Source organism: Chiroxiphia lanceolata, chromosome 3, assembly GCF_009829145.1.
Source record: "Chiroxiphia lanceolata isolate bChiLan1 chromosome 3, bChiLan1.pri, whole genome shotgun sequence".
NCBI classification, from domain to species: Eukaryota; Metazoa; Chordata; class Aves; order Passeriformes; family Pipridae; genus Chiroxiphia; species Chiroxiphia lanceolata.
This window is the reverse complement of record NC_045639.1, coordinates 31,072,875-31,090,818: the sequence shown is the minus strand read 5'-3', so window position 1 is coordinate 31,090,818 and position 17,944 is coordinate 31,072,875. Positions and strand designations below refer to the sequence as shown.

The following is a 17,944-nucleotide window of genomic DNA, read 5'->3' as shown; positions in this document are numbered from 1 at the left end:
GCTGCCACATTGCAACACAAAAATACACTTTCTGGTGGTTGCAAGTGGATGGATATGATTAGAAGACACATGACACATATCAAAACATTACAGGGTTTAGAAAAGCAGGTACAGATTAACACACTAAATTTTCAGGAAACAATGCTGAACTGATGCCTCAATAATTTAAATTTTGTGTTAAAAAATGTAGAAAGTACCACAAATATATAAAACCAGTGTTGCAGAAGTCATACTTAAAAAGAAAAAAAAGACCAAATCCATCATTACAAAGCACACACACTTTCCTGCTCTCTGTCCCATAGTATTCAACTGCACTATAATCCTCAAGTCCACCATGTGTGTGTGACCTCAAGATTATTTCTCCTTAGGGCATTAGTAGTAGGCAGAGTTAGAGTTGTTCATGGATCTTCACTGTCATCATGCTTAGTTTGTGTTTGCTTTTTGTAGTAATATTATACCTAAACTCACGCTTTTCTTGTGTTTAACTTTGGAGTGAATTACCACACCCCTGTAGGGTTTTTAAAAATCTGAACTGCTTGGAAAACTAGAATTTTGACATCATCCCAACATACCTTTACAAAATCATGAAAGGTTTATTTGCAATGACACGAGTATTGAGCAGAGAGAATGCTTCTCCATGACATTTCCAATCCTTGAAAGTTAACTCAGTGTGAGCTTACTTTAATAGCAAATACAGACATACTAAATCATCTTTAAAAAGCCAGTATGTACTCCTTACCTGAGGGTAATTTACAGCCTCTGGCAGTAGCACAGGTAGCCAGCAGGAATGGGACCATTTCAATTTCCAATTGACTTACTGGCTTAAAGGGCTGAGTTAACGAGGCCAGGGCTATTTTTTTCAAGTACTCACTTCTCTGCTGCCTCAGCAGCTCAGCATTTTCCTCAGAGAGCTGTGCCAAAAGGAAGCCCTTGTGCTTCGGTGCACAGGGTGGTCTGGAGCAACAGACACTTTAGAGAGGGCGCGCAGTTAGACCAGATAATGTTCCATTTCCAGTCTCACACTCCGTGACCTTACGGCATCCAAAGTGGCTGCTGAAGAACAGCAGTGACTGGTTGAGCTACTGAAGCATTAATGGAGCCCACTTAAGGCATCAACCAGGAGCCAGGCAACCCCAGACTCTACGTTTTTAATAAAACTAAGATCATTAGCAAACTGGCATGAATTAGCCTCTTCAGAGGAAGTCTGTCCACATGATTTCAAATAAATCCCAAATTTTCATTAAAAAGTTTAAAGTGTGTGTGTATATGTATTTTGTTATTACTTTTCTTCTGTCAGGAATTAATTTGATAGTAAATTCTTTAAGAACGTTAATATTAAAATCAAAATATCTTTGGCAGAATTAATTAGTTGTTCACAAAAATCCACATGCTCTGGACTTTGCTACAGATGTTCATTATTTTCAGTGTTTAATAACCTTGGTTTTATGTGCAAAGCAGAAATCAAAGTATAAAAGAGGTAACGGCATGTCAGGAATACATCAATATTCCACCTTCTTTATTGCCACACCAGTATTTTTCTATACAACATTTTCCACTCAGATCAGAAAGCAAACTCTAGCAGGGGGGTCAACAATATGTCCTCTTCCGAGACAAAACCAAGGCACAGTGAATGCAGGACTGTAGTTTGCTCAATACCACTGGCTAACCAGTACCAGAAGTACAATTCCCATTACTCAGCCCTCAAGTCCAGATGCTGGAAATTCCCCTTTCCTTTCCTGTCCGTCAAAGGGCGGCAGCCAGTAGTCATTGAGCCCGCTGTGCTCTCCCCCCCCTCCCCATACCTTACCTCCTCAAGACCCCAGAATGGGGCCAACACACGCCAGCCGGAGCGGCCTGCCTTCTCCCGGCTTCAGCCAGCCCTCAGCTCAGCGTCCTCGAGCAGCAAGTGGTGTTTGCCACGGGCGAGGGAAGCCCCGGGCACGTCACACACCTACACGGCTTTATTTCGGATTGAGGGAACGCAGGGACGCGCATCTACAGAGTAAGCAGGAAAAGAGAAGGCCCAACGTCGCCCTCGGGGCCTCCAGGCCTCCCTCCAAACGGAGCCCCGGGGGAACAAGTCCCGGTCCACGCCCCGCACAGCACCGGAGCCCCTCAGAGCCGCCCGGCTGCCGGGGAAAGACCCCGAGAGCGCACAGCCCGCCCACCCCGGCACACTGGGCTGGCAGCGACCAGGACCAGTGAAACACGTTCAGTATCCCCGTGCGCGAAGCAGCTCCCGGTGACGGGAGCCCCGGCAGGTGCCGGCCCGGCCCCCCAGGGACCCGCTCCCACCGACTTCCGCGTCGGAGCCCCTCTGCGCATGCGCGGCGAACACCGGTACCCGCACCCCGCCGGTCGTCCCTGGCTGTACCACTGTACGCCCAACGTGTGGGTAGAGGCAAAACAAGGCGGCGGCTCCAGGTCCGCGGACCTCAGCTCCGCCTGAGCCTCCTCACAGATAATCCTATTCCCGAGCCTATGAGCGCCCTCCAAACTCGCTTCTCACCTAGTTCCCGCACTCGATCCAACCCCACTCCCCCCGGGGTGTGCTATGGTACATGCCGCTCCCAGCTGATTCGGTGGCTTGACGAAACCATCGCGCTCAGGACGGGGGGAGCCAAGGTGCCGGAGGGGGACACGCATTGTTGCGCCAGGGGCCGAGCGGCTCTCCGGGGACGGCGGGCGCGCCCCGCTGCGGCACCGGGGCGGTCACTGGCACCGGCAGGCGGGCGGCGCCGCCGCACGGAGCTCCGCGTTCCCGTGCCGCCGCGTCCCCGCTCCGCGGCGCGCCCCGCCGGCAGGGCGCGGCCGGGCCCCCCCGCGCCCTCCCCTCCGCCGCCTCCCCAGTGGTGCCGCCCGGCTCCAGCTGACCGGCCTGGAATCCCGGCCGGGAGCCGCGCGCCCCCCGCCCGCCGCCGCCCCGCGCCCCGGTCCCGCCATGGGAGACGCCGGCAGCGAGCGCAGCAAGGCGCCCAGCCTGCCCCCGCGCTGCCCCTGCGGCTTCTGGGGGTGAGCCGGGCCCGGGGCTGGGCTGGGCGGGCAGGGACGGACGGAGGGGGGCGGGCGGCCGGGCGGAGGGCGAGGCGGGAGGGGGGCCTCGGCCGGTCGTAGCCCCGCACTCGGGCCTGTGGCGGGGGCCGAGGGCACAGATCGCCCCGGGGCGGGGGCGGCCGCACGCCCGTGCCGGGCGGGCCGCAGGGCTTGTCCCCCCCCCCAGAGCAGGGGTGTCTGCCCCCCCTGCCTGTGGCTACTGCGTCCCGGGGGGCCCGGGCCGGGGTGGCGGCTCTGGTCCCGGAGGCAGCGGGTGCCCCGGGGGGCGGTGGCTGCGCTGTCCCCGGGGGCGGGGGGGTGCCCGGGCCTCCCGCGGCCCCCCCGCCACCCGGGCACCGCGGCCTTCCCGGCAGCCCGGCGGGGGAGGCCCGGGCGCTCCCCCAGGCACGCAGGTTTCCTGGAGCGGCCGCCCCTCCTCTGGGTCTGCAGGCTGCGCTCCGGGGCCTGCCTGCGGCTCCTCACAGGCGCAGATGAGTAATGCGGGCCCCTGGCTGCTCTGCCGGGTGTCCCTGACACATCCCTGCCCTGCGCCTGGGGACGGGCAGCTCTCCCTGCAATTCGCTCAGGGCAGCGTAGCTAATAAAGGGAAAAGGCTAAGGATAAAAGCATACTTCTTTCTCCACGTTATGAAGGAGAGGAGGTTCATTATAGATAAGGTCCTTGTTAGATGTTGGCTGATCCCCTTTTAGGAAGAAGGAAGTAGGGGTCATTCCTTTTTGCCTAAGGTGAAAAAAAGGAGTAAACCTGTTCCTTGCTAAACTACCACCTCTAGGGTCGTGTCTGTTGAAGATGTTTCCATTAGTGGTTTGGTTTCTTTTTTTGAATCAGATATGTCATGGCAGATGGTATACTGGCAGATATGATCATAATGTATCTTTAGTGTCTATCGCACAAACATTAGTCCCTAATGTTCTTATTTATGGAAAATTCAAAGAATACGTGACTAAATAGACTTTTGAGGGCCCACCTGAGATTTACGCTTGTCTATGATTGTACCTTCTTGGGATTTATGTTGTGCAGTTTAAGGTACTCTGGGGAAGTGGAGGCTGAGAGAAAAGAGGTACAATAAGAGTGATTTAGTGATGTCACTGTACATTTGGTTGGTTTATTGAAGTGGCAAGATTTTAAATGAAATCCCATTTTTGAGTTATGACAGAAGCCTGAACTGCAACAAATGCCATGGCCCTGTTGGGAGTGATCTTGCAAGATAGATTATAAATATACGGTAAACTATTTTGTTTATTTTTGTTTTGTTAGGCCTCCATATTTGGGCCTGATATTTACTGTAATGTAGTGGAAAGCAGTTTCTGCTATCTCTAATTTAGTGTACTGACTTTTGCAACATGATATTGATGGGAGAGTTGTAGAAAGTTGAAAGTGAACTTTTCCTTTGGGCTGAACTTCTTGGCTAGTTCAACGTGTTGTGATAATGAGAAAAAAATCTGGTGCTTTGTGTTCAAGGATCTGCTTAATGGTGACAGGAGACTCTCAAGAAAACCCATTGCTTTCAAAGCTGATTTATTTTTTTTCTTTTGTAAACATGTTTCCCTCAAGGAGATGTCCAAATGGATTTTTTTTGCCCTCCCCTTTTTCCCCCCCGTTCAGAATGTCATCCAGGCAGTGTTGTTCATTTGAATTATGATTTTGAAAGATAGCACTGTGGAAAAACCCTCACTTTTTCCACTGATACAATGAATAATCTGTTTTTCAGTCTCTTTAAGTATCTGCCAGGTACATTTCAATACACAGTGGCAAACTACATATCTGTTTTTCCACTTTAAAAAAAACAAACAACCCCCCAAACTGTGCTGTCAGTTTCCAGAGTTGGTTGTACTTCTCAGTCCTGAAGAAACTCAACTGTCTACATGACCTTATTTACCTAGGCCTTGCTAGTGCTTGAATAGATCCTCTGGTAAATCAGTGCAGACATGCCCTTCTCGTGAAGTTGCATTGTCAGGAGTTCTTAGGAGGTTACAGTTTCATACCACCTTTCTGGAGAAAGTAAGTCATGATAACAAAAAGACTGATATTCATCTGAAGTTGAAATTCTGCTCTAGTCAGCTAGGGTTATTACCAGCAACGTGTCTTAAGACAGCATCTTATTTGTGACTTTCATGTCATCTTTATGTCTGTCAACTCATGTTTTGGAACAACAGGGCCAGGACATTTAAAGCTATGAAAAGTTCTGAAACTTGTAATTTAATGTAGTAGTTTCCATTAAATTTGTAAATAAAGTAATGTAGAGGAGTAGTATTTCTTTATATTTCCTGGTCCCCATCAGTCCAGTGGTTGAGAATCTTTTCATGGTTCTTCTTGAGTGAGCCCAAGCCATTGCAGGCAGCAGAACAACTCTGTGTCTGTGAGTGAAACAATAAGGACTAGATTTTATCAAGCATAAAAGACGATGCCTTTTTTTAAAAGTTGATTTTATGTGATGCTTAGCCAGGACTGTTTGTAGTAAGATGCATGCTTTCTTCAGTAAGCCACAAAGATAGGAAACATTAGGAAAATACTGCAAGAAGCATTAAAATGAAAGTGAAGTGTGGGGTTTTGTGCTAAAGCTTGCCTATTGGTGAACAGGGATAGAAGTAGCTCCTGAGACGCGTGTCGATAGTGGTGGCATGCAAAGAGATTACAGGAGCAGACTAGTATGTACTGTTGCATTGAAGTTGGAGGGGTTTCTTCTTTTGAAAGACTTGGATTTATATTAGAAATTCAGATCCTGTAGGTTTCAAGAATCTCTAGAGACTGGAAAACTACTAAACTCTTGATGTTTCAAGATCTAAGAGACTGAAAAATGAACAGCTGAAAGAAGAGATTTGAGTGAGGCTGCTAAGGACTTCTGAAACATCTGCTTAAGGTCAACAGCTAACGTTTGCTTACCTTTTGTTGAAGATCATGAAATCCATCCTTAGACCAGCAGACTTGCCCTTCATTTTAGACTGTCCAGTCTGTAATTTCTGCTCAAGTAAAGTTCAGATAGAGTACTGAGATAATCTTTATACTTTATAAAATAATTTCAGTTACCCAGATAATCTCAACTGGGAAACCGCATCAGTATTCATGTTATTTATGAAAAATTCACACAACTTACTGTTCGGAAATATTTTGCTCCAATTTCTCCCTGTTTTTATATCTTAAACTTCAGTCAGTTGTAACTATCTCGCTTTTTATTGGAATAATCTTAGTATAAAAATATTGGAAAGGATGTAGTATGCAAACTTTTAAGTTACTTCATCTAGAGTTTATGCTGTGCTTAAATTCTCGTTTTTATGATCTGCAAAAAATTCTTATTTTCCCGATTAACAGACCAGAGAATCATAGAATCATACAGTCATGTAATGTTGTGTTTTTTCTTAGACCACTGGATTTCAGAAACCTGTTTGCCTTTATGGTGTATATTAACTTGGAGTTGAAGATTTTATAAATACATTAAAATATTGCTGTACATATTATATTACATATTAGAGATGAGGCATGATTCTTTAATGACCTACATGTTGGCAATTTCCCTTTGGCTTTTAAAGGACTCTGTGAAAATTTCACTTGTGTGTAGCTCATTGGAGGGCTGGGGCTGTTACTGTTAAATAGTTATATTCATAAAAGCGAAAATATTCCTTGTCTGGTAGAAGCGTATTCTGTGAAAGGAGTATTTCGGAGAGGGTAATACTTTTACAGTTCTGCTTGTATTGTAGTGACTGCTGCTTATCTTTCTTATTGTCCAGACTGATACTATACCATTGCATTCAGTGCCTTAGAACCAGAAAAGAAGGAAATATGTTAATGGACATAAAACAAATGAATTCCATTCTTGAAATGGTGGCAGCCAGCAGGAAGTTGATTGAAAACACAGTATGATTAGTTTCATCTCATCTTAGTTCTGGCAACTATAAGGTACTTTAGTCAGCTAAAACTGATGGCAATATTTGACGACATGGCCAGCAGGGGTTTTGCAGGATTACCACTTGTTCCGCCTTTCTCTGACATTGCATTCATCATATGTGTGATGAGACATTGTGCCCCAAGCATTCTGTGCAGGCCCAATTCAGAGTTCATTTCTGAATCTGGATTTTCCAGTTACTTGTGTATCATCAGGCCCTTGCCATGCCAATCTGGCTCTTTTCTCAATTTTGTTTGCTAAAATTAAGCATTTGATCAAACAGTGAATCATTTTTGACATAAGCATGATTAGTTTGTGACTGTATATCACCAAAGCTTGCTTTTAGCTTCTAAACAAACAGTGATTATATATATGCCATTTAGAAGCCTCTTCTCTGACTAGTCTTTTCTTTCCTTATTTTTGGTGAGTAGATCTGTTCATTCCATGTGAACTCTCAGTGACGGTCCTTTTAATAAATACTGACTAATCTCATTGTGAATGCATAATATCTTCCTAAACCTAATTTTGCTTTTACCACTGTTGCAAGCTCACATAGATGTTCCTAAATGACACTTGAGTAAACTATTAAAATATGTATCTTTCCCTCTGAGAATTAGTTTTCACTGGGCTTGTGTCATGCAGTTCCTTAGCCAGGCTTTGACTGCCTGGCACATTGGATCAGATGCTGGAATAAGCAATGAATTTGTCAGTTTATGTGAGACAACATATGCGCTACCAAATAGGTTATAGTTTATTACTGAGGTCTTTGAGTAATAGTGAGCAGTGAGAAACCCATAAGGTGCTTTGGGATAGCTGTGTGTGGGTAGAGCTGTCTGAGGACAAGGTTTCTCTGCAGTTATTGATGATCAGAAATGTCAGTTGTTCCATCTAAAATAATAAATTGATTTAAATCAATAAATTAATGACGCTTGTATTCTAGGAAGGGTAGTTATTTCTACCTTATACAAGACCTAACAATTTTTTGTGAGTGAGATAAAAGCTTGTTTGCATTTATTAATTACAAATGTTTATAGGCCATCTCTCATAGGAAACTGTGGTTGGTTGGAATTTGTCTGCTGTGGTCCTTGTGCTCTATTTCACTCTTAGGTCAAGACTAAAAATACTTGAATGTTGTATTTTTTTGATGTTATACATGAACTTATTTAACACTCTGTCAAATCCTTGGGTAAAAGAACTTAAAGCAGTTTATAGTTAAAGCCAGCATTAACTGCTGTAATAATACATCTACTAGTGCATTGCACAAATAGAAGTGAAAAATTATTTAACTGACAGAAACAAAGAGTCTGATGAGAAATTGATTTATTTACAAGCTTTCCTATGAAGTGCTGCAGAGGATGATAAGGGGACTGAAATTATTTGCTTGGATCTTAATTTTAGAAGATATTGAGAATTATGAGACATAGAGAAGCTTCTGTCTGGGGAGAGAGTGGTGGTGAGGAATTGAGCATTGTCATGTTCCCTGCTTGAACAAGAATATGCAGAATAAGGAATAATAAATTGGGATTTCCCTCAGTCATAACATAAGTAGAAGAGCATCTCAACTGAAATCAAAAGACAGAAATTTTTTTCACTCTTTTTTGTACAGTGAGCAATTGCCTCTTGCATCCACAGTTGCAAGGTACCTCATTTTTGCTAAGTTTTCTGTTTGCTGCAGAAGCTTACCTTGTGAAATGGGGGTTATTGGCACTCGAAGTAAAAGCAGATGAACTGGATTTAATACTTTAACTGTAATAAACTCTTTTCTAGGAATGTGAAAACAATGCTTTCTTTTGCAGTACTAATAGAATAGACAAAACAAAAAGGAGATTTTGTTATTTAATGAAAACCAGCTGTTCTGGATCAGACCAAAGATACATCCAGCCCTGTTTCTGATTTGGGTGATAAGTGATGCTGAGAGAATAAGCATAAGGACAGAGCAAGCATGCAGTGATGCTTATCTTGGTATACCTCCTTTGCTTCTGGCAGTCGGACATAAGGTCGTCCTCTGTTTTATAGATTTATAGCTTAGTAGGTCTTACCTATTTTTCAATAAATTTGCATAATGAATTGGTGAATCCATATGTACTCTTGAGCCTTCTGAAGTCCTGCAGCAAGACGTTCCATAATTTAACCATTCTGTTTATGGGGGGAAAAAAGTAATTTTTTTTCCTTTATTCTTGCTGTGCGATAATTCTGAGGAGTGAATAAATTCAAAGGGGTGATGTATGAGGATGTTTTATTTAAGAATATCCAAAAATAGGCCTCCTTGATTAAAAATGTCTGTTAACTTATTCAGTGCAGCTGGAATTTGAGGAAAACCCCCTCTTGCTTAAACCATGAATTTATTCAAAATTTTTGTATAAAAAGTTTCATAAAAATTTTCTCATTGTAAATGGGTGTTGTGCTAATTATAGACTGACGTATCTAGCACTTCCTTATCAGTCAGAATGAAATTCATTACCATAGCAATGTTCTTACAAGTGGAACAAATAAGAAGTAGATTGTGTCCTGCTTTTTGAAGCTTGGAAGAGTTCAAAGTTACTGTGTCTAGGTCACCTTCCAAGTTTCTTTCTGTCTTCCTCTGAGACAGTACCTTCTTCATGTCTTCTGTAAACTGTGATTAGTCAAAGGTATTATGATTTAGGCAGTGCTGATGATAACTCCACAGTTAGTACTATGAAATATCTACCTTAATGCTAACTAGTAAAATGTTCAACTGTCATGTGATACTATGGATATTTTTTGTATGTTTCTTCATTTCATTGAAGATGCTTTGGGTTCTCAAAAGTTTCTAAGGGTAAGCCCAGTCTGTTAGAGGTTATAAAATAGATATTAGTTTTAGGGAAATACTGCTGCTGATTTTAATTGCATAAATTTTAAACAATTTACCACTTCTTTGGAAATTTGATGTTAATGTTGTTGCTGCATGTTGGAGAGCTGTTGGAGTCTCAAACTGGTGGAAGCCTTATGACCCAGTATTTCTTCTAAGGTTTTGAAATCAGTGATGCAAAACGTTAACTAGAGGGAATGATCCTTGATGGATATATTTATTGGAGATGTCTGGGTTTGACTTGAATGTTTTGCTAACATGCTGTGCCACTGCTGGATTTTAATTTTTTTTTTTTTTAATTAGGAGTTAGTGCATATAAATAGACACAGGCTTTCTTTAGAGCCAGTTGGTAAAAATTATGAATGTGATATACTTTCTCAGACAAATATTGCTTGTATTCTTTGAAGTTAAAAATGTCACTGTGTTCCTGTATCTCCTCAAGTATGCAACCTTGACTGACTTAATTAACGTTGTACTTCCAGTGTTATCAAAAATGTCTTGTGAATGTTGTTGGAAAGCATTTGATCTTGATTGAAACCCTTATTTGGGTTAAGATAAACTTCATGTACACTTTAGGCATTTAAATTACATTGATCTTTTCTCCCTTTTTTTTTTTTCCCCTCATTTTCTGACTCAAATGGGAAAAATCTTTCCTGTCTATTTAGTACAGACAGGAATCACTAGTATGGAGTCCCTTCTCCAGTTTTGGAAGAAGAATTGAAAATCGGGCTGTGGCTGCAACATGAATCGACTTCTCTCGATGATAGATCTGTGAAGAAACTTAGGTCAGAATAGCTGCAGATATTAAAATGACATCTTCTCAGGACACTGAGAAGGCCACATAAGAAAATACTGTTGAGGACACTGTATGCAATGAATAACAAATGATTTGGAATAACGCTCTGAAAATGAAATGTTTGTGTGAATGACCACAATGGTTTCAGTCTGTGGAGATGACATGAAAGTACAGAAGTACTGGGTTGGTATTTTTAGGTTCTGAAAAAAATGCCCAACCATTATCTTCTACTTTAAGATTTTAATGTAATACTATTTTTTATTTTTATAGTAGAGATGGATCTTTTATTTGAATTGGTGGGGATTTTATATGCTTAAGGAGTGTGGGATTTAAACTTTTTTTTGACACTTCTTTTTGAGATCTTGTAACTTCAGAGTCAGACACTGTATTGTAATACCTTGGTCTATTAACTCTGAGTTATTCTTTACGTGTACTCAAGAAAATATTAATTGAAGAGTTACAGTATTCCGTAAGTTGGAGAAGGAAGACATTTGCAGTTGTGTGTTGAATTTGTTTATAGCATCTGACTAGTAGCATTGCAGTAAGTGCAGTAGTTGCCTGTATAGAGAAGTTGTATTAGAAAATTGTTGATGGATTTTTACATTTAATCTGTCATCTGGAGTCTTCTCTGCGGCAGAAAATGCTGCTCTGCATTATTTATGAAAGAATTGCAGGTGCCCTGTTCAGTTCTGGCTGTTTAATCTGGCCACCATATGCACGCTCTGAACTTGAACAATGGAAGTCAATGGGAGGAAGATACATTTCAGTTTCTAAATATTGTAATATTTTTATTTCATTAGTGTTTTAAGGGAATTTATTTCTAGTATGACTTTCATTGGTGTTATGTCCTTTAATAAATGTACTTTGGCTAGTGTTGGATTTCCAGTCTTTATTTGGTGTAAATTAGAGGCTAACTGGGAGTAATGAAAAATTTTGAATGGAGATAAAAACTAGTTTCCCTAAAATAATTTTAATAAGCAGCCAGACAAACAGAGAAAAGGAGGTTGGTTGTTGATTACCATCTTTAGTTTTTGGCTCTTTAGACTGTGTAGTGTCTAATGTCGGGTGAATTGTTAATTTGAGGACCTGTCTTAGTAATGTATATATTTAACTTCTCCATGGTTGAATGTACTATTAAAGTTGAAAGTCCTATTTAAATCCTAAACACCTGAGGAAGGGGGAGGAGAAAGGAGCACAATACTAGATTTGAAGCAGCATTTAAAAGAACGAAAAGCAGGGTGGTTTCATGATAACCTCCTAATTGCGCCCTTAGAAAAGCAGAATCCAAAGTCATGTCCTCATTGACTTAATTGCTAAAACACAACCGTCCTTCACAATGTGACTGTTACTGAGATCAACTCTGGCACCATAACAGCAGCATTTTTATCTCTAATTATATGTTTAGAGGTGTCTCAGAGGAAGTTGCATATATAGAGTAGGCAAAATGCTGTCATTTAGCGAGAGTCCCTCAGTACTGGAAATTGTATTGTCCTCTAACTGCTGATTGGATCCTATTTTGCTCCAAGATAATGTCAATATTAAGGAGTCTAGGTTTTTGATAAATCAGTTAACTATCTTGGAAATTTTCCTTTAGCAAGTATCCAGCATTACTCAGTGAAGTGCATTTTTTAGCTGAAGCAAGGTGAGTTTTAGGTCGGGTATTGCTGACACCAGTTTGCAAGAAGAGGCATTAGTGTCAGATGCAGTAATGCTTGTTCATTGTTTAATGGCCTAGTGTTACCTTTTTTTAGTAATCTTCTTCAGTGAACTAATGGACAGTAATGGTTTCCAAAATTGTCCATGTGTTAACAAATGCTTGCTTATTCATGCAGATAGGTTTCAAGTGTTCCCCTGAATTTTTAACATGTTAATCAATTTAAAATCTATTAATTTCTATTTTTAGAATAAACTTTTGAGTGTGTACTTCTATGAAGGAGTGAAAGCATTTTTCATATAGTACGTTTCCATAAGGAAGGTTCTCTCCAATTTTAATTTGCAAGCACGTTAGTATAATTACTCAGTTTTTAACAGGGAAAACATTATATGGAAAACATCATAATTTAACTTTTGAGAATGCTCAGAATTTTAGAAAGTTTAAAATACGGTAGTACTTTGAAGCAGCTGAAATCTTAGGGTTTTTTCCATTTTTTGCATAGATGTGTGGATGAACCATCATCTGTGCTATAACTCATAAAGGGCTTTGAGAATTATTCCATATATACGCAGTAACTTCCCTAGGTGTAAATTCATTTTTGAGCTTTCGAAAGAAAGCAATTAACAATAATATTTGAACACTTGAAATATATTTTTCTTGGCATTGAGACTTTGTGATTAATACTTCTTGGAAAAGTAATTGAAATTAAACTTGCCTTGGAAATAATAATTAAGATGGAGAGAGTTGACTTGCTTTGTTTAAGAAAGTGGAGTAACTCTGCTACTTGTAACTCCTGGCATTGTCAAATACATGGAGTGTTGTGATACTTCTAACATACCTATTTTAGATATAATTCTTTTCCAGAATTAGTTAGCTGTTAGAATGCCACTGTATATAGTGTTGAATGTCACTATATAGCCTTCTTTTACTTTGACTGTAGTTTTGTTGGCGTTAGTTTTATCTTGAACACTGAATGCATTTCTGTTTTAACTTTCTCTGAGTACCACCATTCCAAGTGTTTAGACATTGTGCTCTAATGCTGATTTTTTTTTTTTTTTAATACATCTTACATCTGTTACAAGACTTAAGAGACTATAAACTCAGAAAGATCTGGGTTCCTTTTTTTAGAAGTCCTCTTCTTGGCATTTAAGTTTGGGTAGGGTTTATTATTATTTCTGCTGCTGATATACTGTGAGACAGTCAGTCCATGCTTTTCCCTTTGCATGTTTTCATTTGTGAATAGTATATCCCTCCTCATTTAATTCCACAGTGCTTTAGGAGCCTTAAATGAAAGACTGTCTAGCAAGGAATATTTATGGCTTTTCTTTTAGAAACAGGTGTTTGTTTTAAATCAAAACTTCATCTAGGACAATATTGACCCATTGACATGTTGTTTCCTGGGTTGTTCATCCAGAAGGAAGTGTCTGTGGTGGGTGGAGGAAGTCTCTTTCAATCAGAAGAGTTGCTATGCAATTAGAAGAGCAAGCACCGCCTGCATTACACATCTGCGAGTCTCAGGTGGTTTTGCAGCACTCTGTTGATGAAGATAGGACCCCATTATTATCCATTATTCTGTGATGCAGTCTCTCCTTTGACTATTAATGTTCTCGTGTGACTAATTCAGGAAAGACCAGAAATCTTTCTGGTAATAATTAACACTTCCTGTTCTGCTCAAGTGACTTGCAAAGACAGATTCACAAGGTAAAAACAAAGCCACAGTGATATATATTATTGTATAGTAAACTGATGCATTATGGCATGCTTTCAAAGTAAAATAAAATACTGAAAATTCCATCACTTAGTGGTATAACAACTCTAGCATTACAGGATAGAATTCAGTTACCTGAGCTGAAGTGCTGCCGAAATTCAGACAACAGTAAGTACTGATTGCTTTTGAAACTGCTGTAGTTGGAAACCCAAACTAAACAGATCTGGACCAGGGCTTTGAGAAATTCAAGTCTACAGCATTCAGAGACTGTTGCAATTTTTGTGGGAAGTTTTTTTGTGGTTTTTGTTTGGTTTGGTTTGGATTTCTTTGTTTATTTATTTTTGGTTCTTGTTTTTTTTCCTAGTTGGTTGGTTTGTTTCCCCCTTTGGATCAGATTCCCAGCACACTTCTAGATGGCATTGAGACAAAGTGATTTAGCTGCTTTCTTATTAGCATTCTTTCTGTCCTTATTATTTCAGTTTAATAATTTAGTGGTGGGTTTCTGACTTCTATTGGCAAGGTGTTTGTTCCAAACTTGTATATAGAAGTGCTTGTTAGGAGTCTTTATATTGTGATTGGAAATGTTGAAATTTTGTGTGTGAAATTTTTTTTATATATGCACACCCCTTCAGTTTCTTTGTAACTTTTGATACAGAATTATAAAACCTGACTTGATTTCTGCATCACTCATGTAGATGGGTTGTGTAGGTAATGACATGCTGTAGCACAGAAGAATGCTCATACGTGTTCATTAATTTTCAGGATGAAAACAGCTGTAAAAAAATGTTTTCTGTCTGAACGTGACTTTGACGAAGTATTCTAATAGTATTTTTGCTGGTATGAATATCTTAAAATTAGAGATGCAGTGTTTTTTTTGTTTAATTATTATTTTTGAGGACTATCTAAGGCCAGTAAACAACCAATAAATATTTAAATCAGTTTATGGTCCAAATGGATTTATACTCCTTTTAAGGCTACACAGTAAGATTTTGAAACAAACGGAAGCTTCAAGGACTCATATGCTTTGGGTCCATGGAGGCAGCTACACAAGAGGGCAGGGGAAATGGTGTGCAGATTCCTTATCTTGGTCTTGATTGTTAGGTGGTTAATCAACAGTGCTTTAGTTTCCTCTGCTTAGTTTTTTTGTCCCTTATCATTATGCAGGACAAATTTTGAAGGTAGGTGTTACATTTTTAGTAGCACAGCTGACTACTTAGCTTGGAAAAAGTAGAGCTTTTGGAGGCACAGGCATTTCTTTAGTATATGGGGAAGCTAGTCTGCTTGTTCAAAGTATATACCTGGATCTTATCTCTGTCCCCAAAATCAGTCTTGCCTATATCCTTAGGTTGTCATGGTTGCAACAATGACATGAAAGATAAGTGTCTTCTACCAGCCAGCTGGACAGATGGCCTGAATTAGTGTTTGTTTTCAGCCGTTTACCTGTGGATGTTGTTCAGAAACCACTATTTCTGCTAAAATTGTGGAGCACAATATGTAGCAAACCCTAAATGTGGTATTACCCTTACCACAAAAGACTGAACAGTTCAATTTGTACCATCTAGAGAAAGCTGCAGATGTTTTAAAATCACTTTGATTCTAGCTGTATTAGTCAAGTATAAATATTTTCTTTGAAAGGGTATAGATAGCATTTTATCTTCCCAAAACAGAGTGAAATCATCTACATAAATTGACTGGAGAAAAATTATACTTAGAGAGCTGAAAATCCAAAATTATCATCTGCCGGTCTACTGTTTGTATTGGGAAGTAAGAGGGCAAGAAAACAATTTACATGAAACTAATAATTTACGTATTCGCTACTCATTAGTTTAATAGTTGAAGACACTTTTTTTTTCTGTTACCTGTCACTTAATTTCCCAGACTGCTGTGGTGCAGTAGTAAAAATGGAGAGTGACAAAAAATTCTGTGAGCTCCTTCAACAGAGGCCTTCCCTGAGTAAAGGATGCAACTGAAGAAGCTGTAGAGTTTTATGATTATAAGCTTAAAGTCAGGCAGAAACATGGAAACATTAATTTTTCTTTTTTATTTTACTTGGAGACTAGAGATGGCTGAAGAGCTACAGGCTGATACTGCTGCTTGCTTCATTTTTAAAACTCATTTTAGCTCCTGCTTCTGTTAAGGATTCAGCATTAATTTGACATAGTTAATGAAGCAGTAGAGTTGCATTTTGCAGCTTCAGCCTGTCATGGTGGTTAGGTGGTTAAAACTTGCTTGTTGTTCTTGTGTACTGAGAAGGTTACGAATAGCTTGGATGAGAGTTCAGGATGAGGTAAAGTTTCGGGGCTCATTTGTATTACTTACTGTTAATGATCACTCTGCTTGCTTACCATGCCTTTGCCTAAGATTATCTTCAGAAATGCATAAAAAGCTGATCTGACAAAAGATCCTTTGCCATTTGCATGCATGCGAATGAAATATTTAACTTGGCCCTGATTTCCTGCTGTCTGAATTAAATGAAAAAAGCGTACTGGTTGTGATTTATCCCTTCAGTCTCCATTATTAGAGGAAAATAAGAAGTTGAGGCTTGTTCCCACACTTTCTCCGTGTTATTTCAAAATAGGAAGATTGTGAGATTAATATAATGGTTTCTGTGAGTGCTGTGATGCCCTTGTTTTTGTTCATGTAAATAAATCTAGGCTGTCTACTTTAAATACTTAGAAAATAGTAAAATCTACCTTGTGTAAATGACAGCTGTGAAGATTACAGTTTGCATTTACATTAATCTAGATCATTGAACATGAAAAAGCCGAACTACCGGTCTGTGTAAAGGTTTCCTTCTCCTGTCACGGGATGAAGGAAGTTGGATGGATTGGGTTTTTTCACTACATGTTTAAAACCCTTGAACTTTTAAAACAAAACGTGCATGCTGAATTCTTTTTATGCTGATAATTGAAATGCAATTGCCTTGGGAAGTCTGCTGTGTGAAACAGGAGAAAGGCACAATGCATTAAGTAAGGGGTCTCATCCCACCTTTACATCTGACTGACTCCCTTTCCAGAAGGTGCTGTTCTCTGACGTGTCAGCCACTGAAGGGCACATCCTTTCCTCTGGAGAGATGACCAGTGCAAATTTAGTGGAGAAGAGTGAGCTACCCGTACAGGTGGTCCACACTGCCCTCTGTAGTAGTTGCAGTCTTACTCAGGGGTCTTTCACCTGAACGGCAGTGGAACAAGAGCTCCTGAGTTTCCAAGACACAATATGAGAAAGGCTGTCCACAAACATCTTCTCTGGAGAATAAATTTAGGCTGTGGCAAATTTTTGAAGGAGATAGGAATGGGGGAGGGTAAAGGATGTTGACAATTTGATTATTCCTTTAGTTTCCTTGTTGCCTTTTCTTCTAATTCCTCGCAAGTAGAAAAGAAAACCTAGGTATTTTTATTTTTGTCAAGGAAAAAATCTTAACAGTTTTGGGTGACCTCATTTTCTCTGTCCTCCAGCCATTAAATTTAGTTCTACTGTACTTGCATAAAGGCTTTAGTTATAAATTTATAAGGAAAATGTCAACTGGCTAGGCACAAAATTTGATCTCTCTCATTACATTAGACACTGCAGACTTCTCCACATACTGCTTAAAACTCTAGAAAAAATCTCACTGCATATGTGCGATTGAGTTATGACAGAACAAGGTACACATTATAGAATGGTAAGCACCAGTGCTTTTTACAATTTTACTTTAGATGTTGAGGGAATCACTAGCATATTGGAGGGTAAAGTTTAACAAGTTTGAGAGACACTGGTAATTTATTTACCTAAAAGAGACTGCTGATGGGCTTTATGTAGTTCAGAAGGGCTTCTCTTGAATGAATTGTGTGAATTAACAGAACTTGCATGTTTAAAATGCAAAAGTGGACTGATGTTGATCAAGCTAGTTAACTTTGGGAGTTTAGATTTCTGGGTCACTGATTAGCTCAACAGATTTGGTTATGTTAAAGTTGTTTCCAAACAAGACCTACTGCTGTTGATAGCACATTTGATGGTGGACCTAAACACTTCACTAACCCCCT

General features: G+C 40.3%; 1 protein-coding gene across 3 annotated transcripts in view; it reads left to right on the top strand.

Moving 5' to 3' along the window:
* The first annotated feature begins 2,341 nt into the window (after positions 1–2,341).
* ZFAND3 (zinc finger AN1-type containing 3) overlaps positions 2,342–17,944 on the top strand; it is a 136,978-nt gene continuing 121,375 nt past the window's right edge. The window contains exon 1 of one of the 3 annotated variants that reach the window (XM_032684448.1): positions 2,342–2,424. Coding sequence is in view for 2 of the 3 variants with exons in the window: in XM_032684446.1 (XP_032540337.1) it covers positions 2,942–3,012 (71 nt within the window). In the remaining variant the exon portion in view is untranslated. Of the gene's footprint in view, positions 2,425–2,854; positions 3,013–17,944 lie in introns of those variants that run through there. The other 2 variants (XM_032684446.1, XM_032684447.1) reach the window with 2 other exon arrangements.